The sequence below is a fragment of the Paralichthys olivaceus genome, chromosome 3, assembly GCF_024713975.1.
Source record: "Paralichthys olivaceus isolate ysfri-2021 chromosome 3, ASM2471397v2, whole genome shotgun sequence".
NCBI lineage: Eukaryota > Metazoa > Chordata > Actinopteri > Pleuronectiformes > Paralichthyidae > Paralichthys > Paralichthys olivaceus.
Genome location: NC_091095.1, coordinates 20,785,992 through 20,809,801, shown reverse-complemented (window position 1 = coordinate 20,809,801; position 23,810 = coordinate 20,785,992). Strand labels below are relative to the sequence as shown.

Genomic DNA, 23,810 nt, shown 5'->3' with positions numbered 1-23,810 from the left:
ATTTTTAATTAATCAAGTTTTTACCTTTTGATTCTGTCATTTTCACCGCCCTGAAAGAAAGTGCAGTGTTCCAAAAGAGAGTAAAACAGGACACCTGGAGTATTAAAGGGATAGTTCACTCAAAGAGGAAAATCACTCCTTATCTACTCAACACTATGCCGATGGAGGGGTGGGTGGATGGTGGGTGAAGTGTTTTAGCCCACAAAAAACGTTTTGAGTTTCAGGGGTAAACAGCGTTGCACCACAGGAGCAGTATGGAGGAATTTTATGTTTTTGTACTGTTCTTTTTATAGTTTATGTAGTTTGAAAAAGTGGTCACCATTTACTTCACTTGCATTGGATTTCGTTTACCCCTGAAACTCCTCAATTGTTTCATGGATTCATGGATACTTCACCCACCCCTCCATCAGCATAGTGGTGAGTAGATAATGAGTGAATTTTCCTTTTTGGGTGAACTATCCCTTTAACTGTCCAATCTGATTTGACTCCATTGTGTTTTTCAAACTTTTATCAGATCAGTCTGACATACACATCTCTCTGTGTGTATGTGTGTGTGTGTGTGTGTGTGTGTGTGTGTGTGTGTGTGTGTGTGTGTGTGTGTGTGTGTGTGTGTGTGTGTGCAGTGAAATACAGGACCACTACATTCGGGGTTTTTTTCCTGGCAACTCTGAGTCATTACAGAGCCCAACAGTCCGGATCCTGGAAAATCCCGAGACTCCGCTCCAGGTTTTGTCGTCGGCCCTTTTTTAAAACCCCCTGTACTTTAGAGCAGTAACACAGAGCAGCGTCAGGGCAGCACGAGCCGGCGCCGCGGCCACGAGCACTACACTCTTCTCCGGCCAGTGGAGGGATGGGGGGCTCCAGCTGCAGCTGAACCCAGACAAACTGGATCAGGGGTCGAGGGGGAAGAAGTGCTCTCTGCCCGCCCTCGGGTGACTTCTGTTGGATTAACTCCGCGCCAACATGCCGTTCGCCAAGCGACTCGTGGAGCCCCAGTTACTGTGCAGGTACCAGGTCCCGGGCGAGGAGGCTGTGCTCTACGAGGACCTGGTCTCCATCAGTCATGTGGCTCTATCCCGGACCTTGCGGCAGCTGTCGGACTTGGCCAAACACGCCTGCTCCATATTCCAGGAGCTGGAGAGCGACCTGGCCTCCACCAGCCTGCGGGTCAGGGGGCTGCAGAGGAAGATCGGCCAGCTGCAGCAGACCTGCTCCGAGCTGGACCCCAAACAGGAGGCCGTGCGTGAGTACTCCCACTCCTCACTTATTGTTGCTACTTACGATCTGGTCACTGCTGGGGCTGCGTGCACGCGCACTCACGCCTCTCTCCAAGAGGACGGCGCGAGAGAGACGCACGAGGAGGCATCCTCTGAAAACTTTGCGTGTCTGAGTTTTCAGTCCGCAACAAAAGTGACGCAGATTCAAAATGAAGTATCAGCAGGAGCGTCACCATGCTTACTTTGAAACCGCTAACTTGTGGAAAAGTCGGAGTGAAGTCACTGCTCAGGGCAGCAGCATGTGTAGGTAGACATTTTAAACTGACTGTTGCTTTTTAAGTTGTGATGTTTACCTTCACGCTTCCTGGGGACGTACGGTCAGACTGGTGTCATCTGGTCCCACGCTGAGCCGAGGGGCGTGTGACAGTGAGGCCGTGCACAGCTATTCCTCTGCTACGACTTTCTCCGCTGAAGCCACAGCAGCTCTATGTAGCTAACATAACTGTATTGATGCTGCACGTTTTATTTATCTAACACCGACATATCAGTGTGTTCCTATTAATGACAGATGCAGAGTATATGTTCATGGCTCAGTAAGATCTGTGATAATGATAATATCACGATACAGCGATTCTGTGATGTATCGCGAAACAATCATGAAACAATACATCATGATGTCTGTCTGACAAGCAGAATAAAAAATGCCCTCAAGAGATGAAGTGTAGGATTTGTGTTACTTAATTGAAGATGCTACAGAATGGAGGAAACGTTAGCACGCTAGCTTTAGAACAGCTAACCTCAAAGTACAGTAAAGTCATTGTTGAGTCAAGGGCACCAGAATATTAAGGTAGACATTTCACAGTGACTTTTTATCAATAGTGTTTTCTTTCACGCTTTTTGTAGACATACGATCGAACAGCCGCTCTCTTCCCACGCTGAGGGCCGTGTGACAGTGAGGCCCTACACAGCTATTACACTGCTACGACTCTTTATAGAAAGACTCTCTCTTTTAAAGTCAGCTATGGAGCTACTATAACTGAATTAATGATGCACGCATTTTATCGATGTGCGATACATGGCCCAAGATAACGATAATATCACAATGCATCCTGGTATTAGTCTGACTGAAGGAGAATGCAAAATGCCCTTTGAGAGGTGAACTGCAGGATTTGAATATTTATTCACTGCAATTTGGTGTTACTACAGGATGACGTTACTACAGGATGACGCTACTACAGGATGACGTTACTACAGAACTGTTACCATGCTAGCTTAATAGCAAGTTTTATTCACTGCAGTTTGGTGGCAGGTCGAAAGAGTTTGACCCAAACTGAGATGTATAAAAAAGTCTTCTCTTAGTGCCTCTTTGGTCCACACACTGTAACTTGTTAATGTTTACATGTGCGTTTCGACAGTCATCGATAATCATGTCTCATGAGTTGGGATCAACATATATTGCCTTATATGCCACTCCCATTCAAATATATATGTATAGATGTGAATGTAGCCCAATGTGAGCTAAAAGCTGGATGTCTCTCCAGTGTCTAAAGTTGTGTAATCTGACGCTGTGCTGTCCTCTCTCAGTTGTCTTGCTGCATGTATTGAACTTTGCTTGGCCACCAGTAAGAATTCATTACCCTGATAACACAGCATGGGGCTCTTTTAATCTCTGCCCCCCCCACCGCATCACTCGTCCACCCCTCCTCTGTGTGTGTGTGTGCACGCCTTGTTTTCAGGAAGCACTTAGGAAACCTGTGCATCCCCTCCCATCCTAAAATATCCATCCCCACAGCGGTTCCTCATGCTTGGACATACCCCAGTGGATTGACCCTGCTTGAGCAAGTCCTTGCATGTTCCCCAGACCCCGCTTCCTGTGGTCTGTGAATGGGGCGACTTCTCTGCCTTGAAGGCATTTATCTGCTGCCTGCCACAACCAAAACACAGAACCCCCACCTCCACCTCTCCAACCCCTCTTAAACCTGATTCAAACCTTGAGATGGCTCGTTTTGCCGGCCTGCGAAGCATCTTGTTAAGTGTGTCCCAATAAGTCGCTCAGTTTGGATGTGTCTGTTCTGTGTCATGGGTTATCTTGAAATTGTGAGTCCGAAGTCAACTGGACCTGCTGCTTTGTGGGAAACGCTGTTTATTCCATTTTATAGGGGCTTGCTGTGTCAACAAGATTAAATTGAAACGTCTTCACATGCAATTAATGGATGGAGACAAGAATTTGACTGAATGAAAATATATATAATGCTGATGTTATCTGCAGAGTTATTGCGTGCTAGGTTACCAGATAACCCCCCTTTTTGCCTGGAAAAGCCTAATTACTCTTAATTGTGCTTTTCATGTTAATGGTGTCAGGGGCAGCCTTAAACAACAAACCCCCCCACTCATCTGAATGACAATTAGTGTAAATGGGGCAGTTCAAGGCACGGAGAGTTTTGTGGGTGGGGGTGGGTTTTTATGATGTGACTGTGTCTTGTCCACAGGACGGCTGCTGGAGGATACACAGCTGCCAATATTGAATTTTGCAGAATCAGACACTTACCACTGATTAGGAATTGAAAAGCCTGTCCCGTGGTAGTCACCTGTTTGTTTGGGCCAAGTTGGTGCTTCAGACAACCATCAGCTTACATCAGAGTGGGATGTTGTAGCTGTTTTCCAATCCCCTCTATGGTGATACTGGTATGCAGGCATGTTTTTAAATGCTGGGTGAGATGATGACACATTTAGGTCAAATAACATCCTTTACTGGAAGTGAAGTGTTTGTTTTTCACTTTCGGTTGACCCCAGATTCAGACTACTATTCTCTATCAACAGCAGCAGCTACACAAGAGCTGTACTTACCGTGCTCCAGCAAGTCTATATATAGAAGTGATGCCCCTACTGGTCAAGATTGATTGGCATGGCTACTTATACAGAGGAATCCAATCAAACAATGAACAGTTTTTTAAACAAACAGTGCACACCAAAAACTTTTAAAACTCCCTCCCGTGCCTCCTATTCTCAGCTACACACACACACACACACACACACACACTCACACTCACACTCACACTCACACACACACTCACACTCACACACACACACTCACACACAAACACCAGTAAACACAACCAGGCGCCTGGCATCTATCCCTCAGCCCAGTGTTTGGACAGCTCTCCTGTGACACCCCATCAGCGTCTGCTTTGGACGACCATCAGAGCTCGAGAGCCAGACCCGGCCTCTGCAGAGCAGTCCCACGTTTGAGCACTCCGTCGGGTTTTAAGTTACACTGGCTCAGTGCTGAGGGGGGAGATGTAGTATTTGCGGCGGCAAGTGGCCCTCTGGCTTTTCTGGTCCAAGAGCACAATCCTGGCAAGTTTACGACATTCCTCGTGCAGACCAAATAGAGGAAAGCAGTGGTCTCACGGTCCCACAGATTAAAACAGAGAAAAACTTTAAACACAGTAGCACAGAGAGTAGGGCGGCCTCCACTCTCTGGTAAGGTCTAATACTTTGTCTTCATGGATAGAAGAGCAGAATCTTCACTAGTTTTGTAAATTGTGTGCAGAGTCTCTCACGACACTCTTGTGACTCCAGAGTTGGATAAGATGGGTTGTCTGTTGTAGTATGACAGCAAATGCTTGTCTTAAAGGCATTGACTAAAGGCTTTGAACAACAAAACATGGCAGTAGTTTATATTTTACACCATTACATAATACTGGGATGATTATGAGCCAAAAAATCAGAGCAGTTGACCCCACATGTAGGATGGACAGGATTATTATCTTGTCTCTTAGATAAGGGAAGTCATATTGCTGCTCAAGGAAATTGCATTGACTAACATTTGTATATCATTTCCTGTTTCCTTGATCCAATAAATTGATTACTTCTCATTAACCAGCCGACTTATGAAATGTGTTTACACAGTAACTGGTTGGACATGTTACGTAACATTTAAGAACTGAACAGACAGAGGCCTACGGCATTTTCTCTCCACTGTGCCTAAAGGTGCTGTAGGCTTTCCACTGTGCTGCTTTTCCGCTTGCTTAAACAACAATTGAAGTAAGTTTGAGCGCCTTGTATTTTTGCTCTGCAGTCACCGTCCTGTCTGTCTGCTGATTTCACTCCAGAGCCGCTCTTCCACATCAGAGCGGTGACGTTCGTGCAGCTCTGCGAGCCTCGCTGGTCTGGAATGAAAGTTTCTGTGGAGCACAGTCACACATCATCCAGTCTAGTATGAACTCCCACTAAAGCAGCTCAGGCCAGGGCACCACATTAGTCCAGCCATTACTGGAACACCACTAAGTGAGGCTACAGCGACGAGTCAGTGCACACTACATCCGAGGTCAATATCAGTCAATGTTGGAATTCAGTGTGGAGATTTGGATGCTGTAGTGAATGAGATAACATTTAATGAGCATACTTCTCCTCAGTGACCTTTAAGTAGTTGAGTTAAATATACAGCAAGTGGTGGGATATGCTCTGGCAAAATATTAAAGACTCTAGGCCCCAACTATTTTAAGAGGACAAAGATCTTGAATTATTCACCTTAAAGACAATAAATAAGTCAGGGCACTTTGAATCCAATTTCACAGCAGGATCAAGAACCCCTGCCTCTCTTTCTCCTTCATAATCAGAACCTTGAGCATATTTCAGCAGGTCCAGACAACCTGCTGTTGATATAGTACCCCTGCTAATTATAGAGCAGATTTCAAAGACCAGCTCACTCATTCCTGCACCAACCCCCCCCCTCTTCCTACTCTTCCCAGACAGGCACAGAGAATGCCTAGACAGCCTTGATGCTGTGGCTTGTTGTTTTCATTCAACTGTCTTTCAGCTGATGTCATTTAGTGTATCTTTGCCCTGGACTACTCTCAGCTCTGACTTTCAGGTCTGAAGTATGAAAAAAGTATCAAACTTTAAACAAGCCCATTGCTTTATTCAGAATTCTTCAGTGTAACTTGATAAAATGGCATAAACACTTAATCGTCAGCGTATTGTTTTATACTCGTATGATTTGACATTGAAATGTGAAATTAGGCCTTTGAACCAAGTTAAACTGAAGGTTTCCCTTTCACCCGGCTCTATTAACCATGTGTGCGTCTCAGCACCTCAGCTCGCGGTGGATTTCCTGGCCTGCGATTTAAGTGGTTTTATGTTGAACTGCCTTGTCAACTCAAGAATTCCAAAACACCACTGACCACGAAACCACAGACTTTGCTCGCACTTCTGTGACCTTGCACCCCCAACACGTGCTCCCCGAATTAGTCCAGACGGCTTGTGTGATTAAGAGAGAATGGGGGCAGAAACTGGAGGCTGTGTTTGTTTATGAAAGGATACGTTTTGTTAAAATTAAGGTTAAGGTTTTTCATTGCTCTACTTGAGGGAAATGTGTGAACGATTACACTTTACATTCCTGTGGTGGGATCCTCCATGAGAGCAAGTGCCCCTGAGAGTGGGGGTCTACGATCTCATCCTAAATCCCTTTACTGGTTGTCTCTGTATTTCAAGGTATGTAGAGCAACATTTGTGTTTAGTCTGCTTTTTCAACGCTGGGGAAGTTAAGCTGTAGTTTGTTGTCGGTGAGAGGGGATTGTGTTTTTTGCTGAGGAAATTCGGGGCCATGATAAGGTATCTCCTTGCCCTCAGGTGTGTTATGTGTCTCTCATACACACACAATCACTTATTGAATAACATTCCCCAGCACCCATTACTCTTTATGGAGTCCTGAGTGTGGGGCCGAGGCACCAGGGGGACAATTCAAGCCTGTCCTGAAGAAGAGGCGGGGGGCAAAGTCATCCACCCCCTGACCTCAAAAGCTTGCTGACCTCCCAACCCCCTCTACCCACCCCCTTCAAAACACAAAAGGACAAACACAGCCACCTCCGTCCTGCTTATCACTCAGCCTCTAAAGACATGACCGGCCAATTAGAGTGGATTTAATGTTTGACATGATACTGAATAGCCACAGGTCAGCGGAGCGGCAAAACCCAGTCCGGGGCCAGGCATGATTAAAGTGTCAGAGCCAACTCGGTAACTTAAATGAACTCTTCCATCCAGGTTGTCACTCATGCCTGGATGTGAACTGAGCCATGAACAGTTACGTGGTTACTTCTGGATGTTTTTTAGTCCTTTACTTCCTCCAGTTTCTGTGATTCGCTCAGTTGAGCAGTTAAGCTGCAGCAAAATACTTAATTTTATTTTTTCTGGCATTTAGAGCTTGAACTACACCGAAAAAAACATTGAGTCACTTATAATACCACAGTGCCTGGTGTATTTCGTAGTCCCTGTGACCTGTGGCACCAGGTATTTCCCTCTCTGCAAATAGTGTGCTTGTTCCAAAAACAAGTTAAGTACTGCTTGTAATTTTGTGCACAGAATAAAGATCAGCATGACCTCTTCTCAGGAAAGATATTCTCTGTGCTTGGCTGTAACATCTGCTCAGCCGTCTGTCTGAACCCACATGTAGCTGAAATCTGAAACTATGATAAAATAAATACACGTCTGTCTTCAAGTTAAACCAGCTTCACTGTAGCGTGCAGTTTACAACACCTCGCTGCATTTTTTTTCCGTGGCAACCTGGAGAAATATTGACAGCACAGGTCTATAAAACTTATCATCGCCTGGCCTTTGTCTCGCCGACTTTGTCTAGCCAGATGCGTTTCAGGCCACCTGCATTGGTCTGCTCTCCTGTCTGTCTTCCATCTCAAAGACTCATCTCACAGACTTAAATATTACACAATGTAATTATTCCTACTGAAATCCTTAGACTGAATCTTTACAAGAAGAGATGATAAGAAATCAAGTGAAACTCTTATGAACTCTTCCTTTCTTACTCTCTGCAGGGTGAGATTAAAAGGAGTTGAGAGATTAAGGATCTGAGACGGTGACTGTAGAAAGGGAGACTTATGTTATTTAAATACTCCCATGCTTTTTCAAAGACTTCTCTTTTTCCAGTGGGATGGTATACAGTAGACTGCTGTGAATAAAACTGACGTGGTATTTTAACAGGAAGGAAACACATGTGCATTTGTAGTCTTTGCCATGCAGGTGTTTAGACTGGGATTTGAGTGGAATGTGAACTCTCCTCACCTCTTCCCGATATACGAACGGATCAGCGAGTCTTTGAAGTTGAAAGACTCGTTTCAATAATGATTCTACCATCACATAAGTAATGGAATAAAGCACCTGCTGGATATGAGGCAAATGGTCTGCTCATCAGTTTAGGTTAGCACAATTCGATCTGCTTGATTTCACTTCGCTCTGGTGTTGAGTTTTCCTTTTGTCTGTTTGGGTTGACACTCAACCCCTCCACCTCAGTGACTGTCCAGTCTGGAATCATAGTTAGGAAAACAGAATTATAAACAGCATGTCTGTCAAGGTTTGGATTTCTGAATGAAAAAGTGTGAATGGAGCCACACTAAATGTGAATCTTTGTGGGCTGGTGCGCAAGAGCAAAAGTGTCAAGAATAGACAGTGGCTTTATCTGCTCTAACTATTTATCTGCTTCTATAAAATATTACTTTGTGGAGTTACAGTTAACATATTAGCCTGTTCAAGACCAGTGCATCAACTGTAAAGTATTTCTGTGTGTATGTCAGCCTGGGCTACTTTCAGAGTTTCAGCTCTTGTTAGCAGCTCTGTCTTGCAATGTATTGAACTTGGGGAACCTTTAGATGTTAACAGAAATCTAAAGCTGAATCATAAAAGAAGAAATCTCAGGGCACTGTCCATATAGAGCATTTCCACTCTTCACAATATTATGGGGGTCATGGAGCTGGGATTAGTGGTTATGTAAAGTTTTGATAGATTTAGATGTCAGTGCTCTCCTTGCCTTATATAAGTAAATTAAATGTTTATTATATGCAACGTGAATCAGAAACTACTCAGACACAACAGACATCCCTGATGATGAAGCCTCACCCTGTAAGAATCCGTTGCCGTCTTATATTTTTGGTCACATTCATGGCAGATGGTTGTCGGATCTCACAATTTATCCTCTGCTCTCCTCATAAGACTTCTGTCACTTCAGGGCAGACTCACTCTTCAAGGTCTTATCTGCTTCCTGCTGTTTCTGCACCGTCCTGTGGTCCCTCACTTGTCACAGTTATTTACACTTTTTAAGTGCAAGTGGTGGAAGGCACCGTGTAAGAGGCCAGTTGAGTGTTTGTGAACGAGCGTCACTGACCTGGATACACAGGTTTTTGGTGCTCTGCTTCTCGTCACTTCATCACCTTAGCACAAATGAACTGCGTCACGTTCGAAGCAGAATTTCTCTTTATCTTCTGAAGACTAGATTACCAAATCCCACAAGGTAAACCTATAACCTGTGAACACACGTCAAGTTTGGTCAGGAAAGTCTTTCTTAGCAAAGATTTCATGCAAGATGTGCATCATTTTAATGCTCCAGATAACTAGCTGAGGCACTGAGAATGACCTGAGGCCTCCACAGAGGCTTCACTGGACAGGGCAGCGTGAAAGGACTCCACCCAGCTCATTGTGCTCCGAAGCACACGCAAGTTCACCCTCCTGCTCTGGCTTTTGTTACTCCCTCCTTTATACCCTCCTCCTCTGGGATGTTTCCTCGTCATCCACATTCATCTTTTATCCTTGCCAGTAATATCTGTGCCTGCCCGCTCCCCCAGGCATTTGATATACTTTGTTCTTCTCATCTGACTGCAAGCATTCTCTGAGCCTCTGGGTCTCTTTTTCTAGCTCTCACTCATCTCTGTATCCCAGTTTCTTATTTTGGGATTCAGCCAGTCCCGCTCCCAGCAGCCCCACTAGGGAGAGACCATCCTGCTATAGCAGCAAAAATGTACTTGGCCATAAAAATGGATGACCTGTTCTCCATTATGTTCAGCTTTTCAGTTAGTGGCTCTCTGAATTAAACATTAACCGACCACTAATCAGCCCAGATGACGGTGCTTTGTACTGTGGGTATTTGGTTTAATATTTGATACAGTTTCTGAGTAGTAATGTATAAAACACAAATGAGTGTTTAATTTGTAAAGCAGGCACTGAGTTCACTGAGCTCTTAGTTTGCTGAACTTCACCACAGTCAGATGAGTAATCTAATGTCCCTTGGCTCAGCTTGAAAGAACAACAGGGTTCATTTGATTTCCCTCTAAATCCTTTCAATTTCATTGTGACCATTGTTGCTGATTTCATGGCACATTAAACCTCCGGAGTCCATGGTGCATAGACCTTACTGTTAGATGGTTAATTACGAGGAAACAGGAAATTCTAGCTCACAATCAATCCATCCCACATGTTTCCAAGAAATAGATTCTCACCCTGAAGAAGATCCAGTTACCAATCCAATAGTTGACTCTCAGTGCTCACTGGGGAGTCGGGACTTGGAGGGGACTTCCACTGACATCTGAGCACTGAAAGCGTGAATAGAATGAGACGTTGTATTGTTGCTTCTCCACAATGAAGGTGCACAAATTGCTAAATCTTCCAACTTCACTGAATACATTATAGAATACTGTATCATTGTGTCTCTCAAAAACATTCTGGAGCTGCCTTGAACTCAGACACACACTGAAGTCCAGACATTCTACTGAAATATGAAGGGGCTGCATGTGAGAATGCAAATATTCGTGCTCCGGACATTTTCCGCAACCTTTTTGGAAATTTTCTTTGTAAAATCACTGGAAAATGTCTGAGTGAGCCCATGTGAGAGTACAACAGGGAAATTATCATCACATGTGAAAAGCGAACACCTGAAAATGTCCGGACCCAATGTCTTTCCTGTCAAACATCAATGTAATTCTGCCTTAACAAACAGCAACCATATTTGCTACAAATATTTACAAATGCACTTTATAAGCTGAGAAATATACGTGTTCATCAGTAGGTTTAGTGCCTGATCAGTACCTCCAGGTTCCCACAACACTGAACTTGTTGGGTGGGAAAGACTGAAAGAAAAAAAGTGAATAATATTTGGGACAAACCCAGTTTCATATCCTCCATCATTGCTGTAGGGCTTTTGTGATGATCGGCCCAGTCTGCCTTGGCAGCGTCTCTCCATCAGGCAGCAAGCCATCGTAGAATTACTAACTGCAAGACTTATGCTTCATTTTTACTCATACAATGGTGGATAAATCAAATTAACTCTCTCTTCTGGTTTTCCATTCTTGCTATAAAATAGAAATAATCATTTAAAGAAACTGGCAGGCTTTTAAAAATACTTTACTATGGTGGTAAAACTGATAATAATGCGAAAATTGTGCTTCAGAACAAAGTGTCAAGTGGAATCTGCAGTATGTGGTGGGTATAAAACTGCTTGTAAAGCTTTTTCTCTGAAATTAATTTTGGTGAAGTTATGGATGTTGTGGTCGACAGTAAAAGCCACAAATCAACAGAGAAATCCAAAGTCCAAAAAGAGCAAAGTTGACTTCACATTGAGTCATTATTTGAATAATCCTTTTCTGCAAGGTGTATACTAATGATGCCAAAGGTCATTATCGGTTGGCAACTCTGTTTTGTTTTCATAGGGAAATAAGACCTTGACATTTTTTGATATGGAGTTAGTTAAAATAGAATTACTGTTTCACTTACTGCAGTTGGGAATCTGTCTTGTTTTTACTCTCAGTCCCTGGAGAAATAGTTCCTGAAAATACTTTTCTATGACAAGTCACTTATGGGAAATGCGGGGGCTGTTGACCTCTGTTGAATCACAGAAGTAGTGGATGGTCAGCCTGCTGGCAGTTTGCTTACATCGGTTTATCTGAAGAGAGAATTCCCTCCCTGAGGCTGTGTCTGAAATGGCAGCTGTACGCAGAGCCTTGAGGAAAGTACCTGAAGGTGCTGCTGTGTTGTTACCGACTGAGAAGCTCCATCTATCGGCTGTCAGCCTAGGGTCCACTGTGCTGTGGAAGGTGTCTTTTCATTAGGACCACATACTTTCACTCAGACTCTCCCCTCTCGTACGAATGCTGCTAAACTGTGACCAGACAACAGGGTTTGTTTTTGAATTTCAGTTTTCATTATTCTCTCTTTCAAATGTTTTCTCCGTCTTTCCAATTCACTAACATTATTACTTGACACAAACACGGACAATTCCATTCAGTGCAAGGCCTGTTTTTTTAACAAGACCAATTTTATACATCTCATAGTACACATAATGAGCGACAAATTGTGCCTACCAACCATTGAAGTTTAACGAAACACAGATGTGATTCTGAGAAATTCCGTGAATAAAGTTTCATTTCTAGGTCTGTGGTTCTCAGCCGTGCCTTCATGGCTAATTTACAGAAGATTTGATGAAGTCGTCAAATGGCCAAATCAGTCCCCCGATTTTTAATCTATCTTTGGGGGATCTGCGGCATATAGTTCACATTTGCTCACAGTCATATGAATAGAGTACTTGTTTGTTGTGGTTGTTTGTCACCGTGGCTTATGTCCAACCTATAAAACTTTGGAATAAGCAAATGACCCACATCCATCTGTGTTTGAGAGACAGTCTTTCAAAGCAGTCCGGGATGCATTTGCATTCAAACTATGCTATAAACAGTGCGTGCTCAGATGTGTCTCTGTGTGTGGCACCAGTCATCCTGGTGCATCCTCAGTACAGTTGCACCAGTGATTATAGATGAAAACATCAAGAACCTGACCTTCTCCCTGAGTTGTCACCGGCTTGTTAATGGGAGCTCAGTGGAGGTGTGTCAGATGATCCCTCGAGAAACACACACAACAGAAACTCACTGACTGACTGAGATGCAGACATAAAAGCACTTGTGCAAATGAAATGGAAAGCAGGGGTTTGAATGACTGCCATGCCTAAACAGAGCGGCGTTGGGGTGAAGGCCTGCCCTCGCAGATCTCTTTGTGCAGGCGAGCTGCATGCCAGCTGGCTGACTGCTGGGAGTTTTGTGTGACTCATTACCTCTCCATTGAGGGACACAAAGCTGGGGCGCCCATCAGAGCTTGGAGTATCCCAGCCTCCCGTCTTCACCTTAACGTGAGGTCAATGTCACAGCCCCCATGCTGACATGATGCCCAGCAGCTTCAGCAGCCAATCAGAAAAAGAGATCATGGTCACGGGACCTGTTTGAATGAGGCTGTCAGTGGGAACCCTGTGCATTCACCATGTGTCTGGACAGTTACCTTGGCAGCACTTTGTCTAAAGGCAGAAATGTTGCAGTTGAACCCCCTTTGGCAGGACCCATTGATGGCTATTGATTTGAATTCTTTCACTACATGTGTCCTCAAAGTGTGTCTGTGTTTTACTGCCCAACTGATTGTTCACCGTTAAACAAAATGCCACAGTGGCACCAGCTTGTAACAGAAATGCCTGATTTATCATCTGGATGATGTCTATTCATCCTTGCCATAAAGATAATGTTTTGTTCAGCCAGTGAACCCTCTTGTTAATGTGAACAGGGTGAACTCTGAGGTGGGAGGGCTGTACTGAGCAGTGTTATGTGTTTTCAGCGGTGCAACATTAAAGAGGTGGGTCTAAACTTCAATATGACAGAAGAGAATAACACGTCATAATCAAAAGCATATGTTGCATGTTCCAGGAGATCCAGGTTAAAGAGGCAGGGCTGTGATGAAGGAGCAGATATGGTGTGAAAAATGACTGCAGTGTTATTTCAGGCTTAAAAACCTAATAAATACCCAACCGCCATACCGAGGCAGATTATGATGACTTACTGAAAGCAGCAACCATTTCAAGGTTTTTCTTTGCTCTCACTCTTGTGTGAGTGTGTGTGTGTGTGTATTTTTCATTTTAGAAGCAGTATCAGGTGAACCCTCTATCTGAATGTGGGAACCTGTGAGACAGTGCCAGAGCCATCTGTGACTCTGCAGATGGCCCTGCTTGTTAAACTGGGCCACGGTAGGACCCTGTCGTCTAACCAGGACGGGACAATGGAGATTACGGGTGTCTGATCTCTTGGTTTAAACACAGTCTGAGGACAGCAGGACACTGGGAGGGGCACACTGCCCTGATCTTTGTACTGCCTTTGTTTTATCCACATTAAGGAAATATAAGACACACAGGCTTTCATTGGGCTTGGACTTAGAGCCATTGAGAGTGAGTGAGGTGTATTTAAAGAACACAGGTTATCTGAGTTGAAGAGTTCAGTCTCAATTCTAGTTCTGGAGGCGTTTCTTGCTTTAAGGAAGTTGTTAGGCCTTTTGTTGTGTTTGTCTCTTTATGGTGGCTTTGTGTTGGAAGCTGGGCTTGAAGAAGATTGTACTCAGGAAAATGGTAATTATTTACAGAGGCTAAATCTGGAAATCTACTGTCACAACTTTTACATCTTTAGTTTTCGCCATTGCATCACACACTGCTTTTTTCCACTCTGTGTGCTGCACACATTCCCACACCCTATTTGGTGTTCCTTGTTTTTTGATTGTTGTTGATGTTGGTGCTCAGCCAAAGAATGACCTGCATGTTCAACCTGTCCGACTGCCAGGGTGAAATGTAGCACTCAAGACAAATCTGCAGAAGATACACTCTGCATTTGAAAGGAAAGGAATTAATTACCTTTATTTACGTGAACTGAGAAAACACCCAGAAAATACAACCTCAGTCATACTCTGTAGGCCTCACATGCATAAGTGCTTCATGACAACAATAGAACTTGAGGGTATTCTTTTTTTCTTTGTAAATAGTTCAGGTATTCAAGCAAAACAGTTATGACATATGTGCACATGTACAGGCTCCCACTCCCACTCAGCAGGGGGCCTTCCAGTTAAAGGAGCACTGATCCAGATCTTATTAAGGAAGACAGTGTCTGCTGTTTAGTGAGAGTTTAAAGTAACAGGCTGAGTCAGACTTACTTGACTGCTTTATTTAGTGTGCACAGCTGATCTGATCCGCCTGGGAACAAAACATATTCTATGTCAGTAAGGAGAGTACAGATTTTGAAGTGCATGTTTTGTCATTTATTTGAAGTCTGAGTTATTGCACAACTATCACTTGACTGGCTCCTCTTCTCACAGCTTGTGTTTTGATGACCTCTGCCATGAGAATAGCTAAGAAATCTGAGATGTTGGGAATAATCCTAGGCATAGGTGTATCCAGGAGTGATTTATCTCTCTGTTCAAGTTCCTGTCATGCATGAAACACTTTGTAATTTATGAGGGAGAGAAAAAGTCTCAAGAAATGTCTCTGGAGTGACTTTTGAATTAATATGATAGAGGTTTTTGCATAATTAAAAGCTTAGATGTGATATGTCACTTCAGCTATATATCTTAAGTAAATTTTATATGAGTTTGCTGTAGTATTGTAGGGACTTGAATCTAGCCAGGCTGTGGAATGAATAGGGATTTTTGGGGGCAGATGCAGATATTGATATATGTTATTCTCAATATCCACTATTTTGGCTAATATATTGAAAACGTTAGATTCCTAAGATGTCGTTATGAAACCCTTATGACAAAGAAATGTAATTGAGGCTTGTATTACTTAACCATAAACTTGAATATAATTAACTACAAATAAAAAGGAAACACAAATACAACCAAATATATATAACTTAGATATAGAAAATAACATTTCAATATAACATGTACGTTAAAAAACATAAGTGCACATATTTTCTGTAAAAAAAAGTTTTCATATTTGCACATATCATTAAACATAAAAGTTGAGTCTGTCTGTGAAAGACTCACATAGACTGATTTTAATCGGCCAACCGATAAATCGGGCTCAAGACTTGAATCACAGCTTCATTCCATGGTCATCTGTTGTTTCCGCAGAGCACAATCTACATGATAACAATGACTGTATATAATGTTCTGACTGTCAAACGTGGTCAGATATAATATTTTCTAGATGTTGCAAGGTAACCTAAATACTTAACTTTGAATGTTTTTTTAATCATATCACTTTACACCACATGCAAAGTCAAATCTACTTTCACACAGAACAGTTGTGACAATGAAACGTCTGCTCTGATAATAGTATTAGAAAATATATGATGTATTATTCAGACTCTATTAGACTGCAACATTTCAAAGTTAATTCCAGCTTCAGTCTGTCTCTTCCATTTCTACTCAACCATTCTCATTGCTTCTATTATGTTTTAGAGTGAGGGTATCACACTCCTCAACCGTAAACAATACATTTCTAATAGCAATGCACAGGGATGCATGCCTTTCCGCTGATGTCATGAGCAGTCAGTCATGCCATAAGTAAGAACTATGATGAGCTTCTTTAAAAGGCCCTGTGCAGCTGCTTCGTTGTCCCCCATCTGTGAAATGTATAAGTTCAACGCAGGCCTTTGTTGCTCAGTGGTGATGGCACTGACCCAGGGTCAGGGGTTTGAATCCCGCCGTGGCTGCCCATTGTGAAAATAAACACATTCATGGTATTTTAATTCAATAAATTTGGACCAGGTGTCATCCCACGGGCTTCATGAAAGACGCTGTGATTGGATTCAAGAGGAAACTGAGGCTAAGGTATGAGTGAAAATGTGCAAAAGGACAAGTAGTTGTATCAACAAAGCCATATGTCTGTTCTGCACGTGGGCAGAGGGAGTGTCAGGCACGCAATCTGTGTTGTCTTATTGGCAGTTGGTTGTTTATCCCCCTGAAGGGAAAAATACTTCAATATTTCCAGTAGTTAGGCAATGTTTCGTACACATCAGCCTCTGAGTCGTTGTTGCAGCCTGTAAAGTAGATTACGGTTATTTGTTAGAATTACCTTTGGCTGTTCCTGAATGTTTTTTGTCTGAGAAAACCAAAGCCGGTTGAGCATGGACAAAAAACACTTGATATCATTGGTCTCTAGTCTACAGTTGAAACAACGCTGAGGTCACGAGTAACCACTGCAAAATGAAAACATATGGTTTGTTTAGTAAGTTGCTGGTAACTGATTTATGAATGTGGCCATTTAGCCAAATGAGGCTCCAGGAAGGCGGTAGTTGTCTTCCCATATGTGCAGTGTTTCTGCTTCTTCACTAGTTTTAATGTAACAACTGTATGCCACTAACCCTGAATGGAAATTATTATTGCTGTCATCATTGTCTGGCCAGGCTCAGGTTACACCTTTTGAAAAACAAATACATACATAGAATAATGGAACTTTCTTTATCTAGTTTGAGTCATAACTGAAAAAGAATACAAATAAATTATATCTAGGAATATTACTTCTTTTAAATAGATAGTGCAGCCACAGTTATACAATAAAATACATTTTAAGTAGTACAACCCTTTCAAACTGAAGTCTTACAGTATACGTCAACTTTTTACCTGTGGAACTTTCTAGAGTGAAATAATGCTGACATTCTATCTAGCTATGGTCAATGCTACACTACCCAAAACCAGCTCGTCTTTACTCCAATAATATCTATTTATTCAAATGGGATAAACCCCTTGAGTAGAACCAACTCGTTTTCGGAAGGGCCCCACAATAGAAGTCATTTCTGGGAGGAGAAAATTGCAGTTGTTTTGGGTGAAACTAATATACTTTAAAGATGTGGTATGTCTCCTTTCTCTGGAGGAGGTGCAGCTGTGAACGCAAATGTCAGAGTGAGATGCTTCGCAGTTTCTCTGGTCTTAATCCGCCTTGCCTCCAAGTATTATGTCCGTAGAAATCCAGGAGAAGTCGATGTGTGAACACAGCAGGGAATCCACCGCTGGGTTCACTGCGAGTGAGTGCAAGGGTTGATGACACGACAGACGCAAAAATGACAAAAAACTAAAATATCCCAGTGAAAAAGAGGCACAAGTAGAAGTCACCAGCAAAGATGTTGTGGTGATAAGTGCTGATGCTGGTGTATGTGTGTTGTCAAGAAAACCAGAGGTGCCCTGAAAGATAGTGTCATTTCTCCAGATTGTGATAGAGGTAATGAGACTGTAAAAACTGCTGTAAACACATTACCGTCACAGATTCAGCCAGAAATCTATATACAGTATGGTATATATATTTGCCATAGCAGCAGTAAACTCACACGTAGCCTTACTATACCAGTAATCTTTAAGGAGGTGTTGAAGATTATAGATTTTTGGTTGGATCTGTGACGGTAATGTGCTTACAGCTGTTTTTATCACAATCTGGAGAAATTACACTATCTTTCAAATAGAAATCCATTTGTGTGGCAGCTGCTGGATAATTCATGCAGCCAAAATCTTTTTTTCCTAGTTATTGACTCACATTTGCTGATGTTTGTTGATGGGCATGTAATTTGAGGTGGTTTTAAGTCAGTAATGTTGCGTTAACTGCGTCGGTGTAGTGGATTTTAATTTGCAAGTGGTGACAGTGTGGATTGTCAGTGCCTGGTGTTGTAATCGCATTGCCTATGTTGACATGGAAGGATGTCTGAGGGCAGGCCTCTGATCACCGACACAAAGAAGCCTTTTAACAGACCTTCAGAGGAGACGGAAAGTTTATGATAAAATGACAGAAAGGAGGCCCATCCTCAGTCAGTGGAATTTCACATATGAGGTTCAAGAATCGGAAGAGGACAATGTCTGTATGGTAATCCACATTCCGAATGTCCTCATAGATTTTATTGAATCTGTTTTTAATGAGGCTGTTATTTCATCCAAATAAGTGGCTTGATGTCTGTTTGTTTTTGAGTTGGCGCCCTAGTTTTTTTTGTTTTCTTTTCAAATCTCTGCCAAGTTGTTTTTGTAGTCGATCATAATCCTACATTGTCATACCACAAGGCTTTAGTTGGTCATGGTCAAACAGGGCAGGTCTAGAAAATTAGAATGGGGAGGAGAAGAAAAGGAGAGCCTTACAGTCATGACATTCCCAAAGCCCTCAGGGTGAAGGGGTACAGGGGTGACGGAGGATACATTCCTCTGAGCACAGATGTGACCTGTCCATCTGGACTTTAACTTTCTGTAAGGTCACACAGAGCTGATAGTTATCCAGGGGAAACTGGAGGTGTGATTCTGTCATTTTGCTCATGTTTCCTGTCAGATATCACACCACAAATACTCTGTTTGCGCAGCAAAGATAGTGGCAAGCCTACACCACAACCCATTGAGACCTCATTTCCCTCAATAAACAAGCTGTACAGGGCCTCCTGTCTAGACCACAATTACTCATTGTTCATAAATGCACTCGAAGTTCAACAAACTACATCCACAGACCAGGGATACGATAAGTCCTCATGTCAGGAGGCATGTAAGGTAAACATTATTATAACACCTCCGAATGCGGTCTTGTGCACGTGTCTAGGGTGCGTTTACACTTGAACTCAGAGCTGCTCATTTGTGATTAGATGTTAATACTAGGTATGCATCTGTCTGAGCTTTCAGGTGATGGCTGTTTGGCTATCTCACCCACCAGATAGGAAAACTAGAATGGCTGTCAGTAAAGCTCATATCTCTGTCAATTCAATTAGGCCACACTAAATTTGATACAGTCACAGATTGCAGTCCCCTAAATGTGCCTTTTTTCATCAAGATCCATGAATAATTCCCTGGGAGAAAACCAAGCCTATCTCATAATGTTAAAGAAAGCTAACTTAACCCATACCACATCCCTCCTCCAAGTTTCACGTGTAATGCTGCTAACTAACAAATGCATACAGCACTGTGGCTTGAGGCAGAAGCTTGCCAGCAACCTCTGCTGCTCTCACAGATGCCTGATGCTGCGTCCGTCACTTCCCTCCGGCTTGTTGCTCATCAGAATTTTGGGGTCAGGGTCGTAGGATTTTTTGCTTGAAGGAGCTGTTGACCTGTGACTCAGTTGCATTGTGTCCTATTCAGCAGGTGTCAACATGATCTGTGTGTTATCTTCGAAGAGGGGATTCCTTCATATTTGGTTCTCATTGCTTAAAAACCCATAAATGTTTTACAGCAGCTTACAGTATTTCATTTTGTATGGTGAAAGTAATAAGATTATTTAGAGTACTAGAGTTCTTTATAATTTATATTTGGAACGTCACAACAGATCATAATATTATTGGTGTATGTTGAAGTCTCTAATTTGTGTCATCCTGTTTACCCTCCTGGGGTGAGTGTCAAAAATTGCATAACATTACTAAACTCCATCCAGGTACTATGCTGCCGAGAAATAACATACATGCATACACAGATGTATGTATGTATGTACCTGACCTCAGACAGATCTGTTAAATCTGCTGCCCTTAATCTGATCATTAAAGAGGGAACCCCGTGTCAGATGACACACTTCTGTCCCTGTGAAGTTTGGTGTCACTGCTGCTGACCCTTATTGCAGCAGAGGCCGAGCATGTGGCGAAGCCCCCTTTCTCTTCATTAGTATTCACTCCTCAATCACGAGCTCCGCCCACACAGGCACCAGTGACATCTGGTGCGTTGTGGGGCCAATGTCTCTGACCCAAGCCGCCTTTTAATCACATGTGTTTTCATTCAAATATGTGCCAACTCAGACACAGGCCTGTTTCTGTCTGGTACCATCACTCATTCCAAATATTTATCACTCAGTTAAACATTTTTTACATGTTTAAAGTTTTAAATTATCGTCCAGTTGAAGTTGCAGCTGCAGTTAAAGTATGATACTCATGCATGGTTTTCCAGACAGCCTGTTTTTAACTTAAATCAAGAAAGCAATAGCTTTTCTCACTTAGTGAATTCTCACTAGCAAATAAACAGACTTGAAGGCTTAAAGGAGGAGTTCAGCATTTTGGGAAACACACTTATTCACTTTCTTGCTCAGATTTAGATGTGTAGATCCAAAACTCTTTTTGTCTCTGTACAGTTCGCTACAATTACATTCAACAGCAGGTTCTCTTAGCTTATCTCTGTCTAAACCCCCAAAGTAACACTTATAAAGACCTTTAAAGTTGTTTTCAGAAATGACCTGCGGGTAAAATCACGAGAATTGGCTACGCAGTGCTGGCGAGAGGCAGTGTACACCCTGGACAAGTCACTGCCAGTTCACTAAAGGTTTTATTAGTGTTTGTTGGCTGAATATATTACCTGTACGTGCCACAGTAAGGCTTGCTGCCTCGCTTGTTTTCTGTCTTTATACTAAGCTAAGCTAACCAACGTTGCTTCATATGTAGTGTTAGTTATCTTCTTATCAGTTTGTCCCAGAATGTTGCACTCTCCTCTAATATTTAAGGAGATTATTCCCTGTGTGTACAATCATATGACTGCTAACCCGACTTACTGTAGGAATAACTTAAATTCTTAATAACCTGGATGGCGTCAGCAGTGATCTCCTGATCACACTGAGGGTGCTGCTGTCGAACGCCTTCAGCGTATTACTTGATATCTCAAAATCCTCTTGTTCATGATTAGAGGGCCTGTACGCACCAGTTAGGCTTTGGACCCACAGACTCAGTCGTTGCTGTTTCCACTGGTGCCTGCCAGGGCGGGATCAGCTCCCAGCTCGCTGTGATGTCACATTGCCTCCACTACACAGTTGATGTGATTACCATCTTAGAAATCACTGTCAGACTGTGGATACCAAATTGCCATGGTTGTTCCCTTGGCTTCTCCATCTTAGTCTCCCATTAAACAGCCCTTCACTCTTCATCTCTCCCCCTCTATCTCTCTGTCTCTGTCTCACTCCGCCTCCCTCATCTCTCTGTGAGTGTTCCTGTTGAGCCAGGTTACCCTGCTGTGATATCATGCCCAGTGGAGCCAGACTAATCACAGTCACTTCCCAGGATCATTCCCACACTGTGTAAGCCATTTATTTTTCTGGACATGGGACTGTCTCTCCTGCTTAGTGTGAGAAGTGGAAAAAAAGATATTGTACGTCTCGCTGAATGTCAAAGTTAGGTAAAGTTTTTTTTTGCTTTTGAGACAGTCTTTTTTTTCTCTCTCAGGAGGGCTTGGCCCGGCCTCGAGAAGTGACTGTGCCAATTAAAATCCCTTATCTCCCTGAGCCTCTTCTTCAAAGGGAGCTTATTCTGCGCATACGGAACCACAGGAACTATACAAGTGGCTTGTGTACAAGATTTTGGTGGCTCTAAAAGCATTGTTGGCTTTCCTCTCCGCTCGCATTCCTGCAGCTCCCTTGACCACACAAGAAGACAAGCACGGAACAGTCGAGAAGCGACATTGAGAGGGAGGAGTATGTCAGTTATCAAATATTTACAGTTTGCACAGTTATTTTGGTGTTTGTGTGTTGTCAGAGTGTGAAAGATCGGAGGCATCAGGGAGCAGATTAATGAACGTCTGACAATCCCTTTTCTGGGGGAAGCCACGGAATAAGAGTTTGATTTCCACTTACCGATCAGTGAAGCCAAGAGATATTGTTTAGGAACTTGAAGACAAAACCAGCCACACAAACAAACTAATGAGATCTTCCACAAGATAATCCCCTTTTCATACAGAGAGCCCACTATATTTTCCTTAAGGAGACCCCTTGTTATTGTGCCTTAGCCTTTGCTTGTTTACACTGAACCAGACAAGCCGGTGTAATGCTGTTTCAGTGTGTGAGGTGTAACACAATAGCATCGGGCTCTGTCTCACCACGCTGGCTCTGCCCCTTACACTAATGTCGATGTGACCAGCTCTGCTCCTGGCTTGAAGGCGGAACAACAATCCCCCATTCCACGTTGGTACCTTTAATACAGAATAGGGAGGTAGAATAAAGCCACAACATTCCTGCCTTGAACAGGCTGTGTAAAAAGGGGCTATAAAAGGTCATCTAATGGGAGAGGTTGGTGGTCACGCATAACTGAGTGGCGGCTGCTGAATTTGGGGTCTTTCACATGTGGAGAAAGCACATCTTTCACCCCCCCGTCATCCCCACCCCCCACTCACACACATCCACATTTCTCCCTCTACTACTTCTGAAAGAAGTCTAATACTCTGGGTTTGGGAGATCCTTTCTTTAATGTCTCTTTCTCCAGAGTCTCCACACACTGCAGCTGCCACTTCTCTAAACCAAGACTGGACTTATGGATTGAATGAAAAAAATCTAAATTCACTCAAACGAATTCACCTCACACAAATCCATGATGTGGCGTAGAGTAAAGTGTTGTTACCACATGTTATGAATAAATGCCGGATATAGAAAAATTCTCCTAATAAAGCACATTGTTTAAATATTAAGCTGTAATTACCTATATGAGAGTGTATCAACATGTAAAGTGTGAAGATATAAGATATCATATTTCTGCTGTTTCCCTTAATTAAGTTACAGTTCAATTTTATGGCTTAATCTATGATTGCTTGTTGTATAAAACCTACAATTTTAAGCTTTTCATATTAGATGAATTACAATTCAAAACCTTAAAATGTTCACTTTGATCCGACGAGCCGGAGAAAAGCAGAAACAGGAGGAACAAGGAAAAACATGGGCCTTTGTGCTTGAAAACTTACTTCCATCAGTGGTTTATTGTCATATGTGACACTTATTTTTTCTGTCAATCAGCTGATCAACTTAACATTTTAGCTCATTGCCGACATGAAGCCACCAGGCAACTGTAGGTGTATTTATAAGCCCTGAAAATCGTCTCGTGAGTTTGTTGGGTTTCCACTTTTAGAGGATGGATTGATATGTTCCTCATTCAGCTGATGTTAAGATCAAATTTGTGACAAATACTTTTCAGACTTTGATTTGACTTGAAGGGCATGGAGCACATTGCAGAGAATACAAACTAAACTGTAATGTGATACATCCAGATGAATGCAAACCCCCAACATTACAATGGATAAACACTCAGCACTAATTTTACAATGGATAAACAC

At 42.7% G+C, this 23,810-nt stretch overlaps 1 protein-coding gene across 5 annotated transcripts in view; it reads left to right on the top strand.

Annotated features, from left to right (window-relative positions):
• The first annotated feature begins 685 nt into the window (after positions 1-685).
• nhsa (Nance-Horan syndrome a (congenital cataracts and dental anomalies)) overlaps positions 686-23,810 on the top strand; it is a 60,750-nt gene continuing 37,625 nt past the window's right edge. For 2 of the 5 annotated variants that reach the window (XM_069522459.1, XM_069522456.1), the window contains exon 1: positions 732-1,243. Coding sequence is in view for 3 of the 5 variants with exons in the window: in XM_069522454.1 (XP_069378555.1) it covers positions 964-1,243 (280 nt within the window). In the remaining 2 variants the exon portion in view is untranslated. Of the gene's footprint in view, positions 1,244-23,810 lie in introns of all 5 variants that reach the window. The other 3 variants (XM_069522454.1, XM_069522455.1, XM_020081305.2) reach the window with 3 other exon arrangements.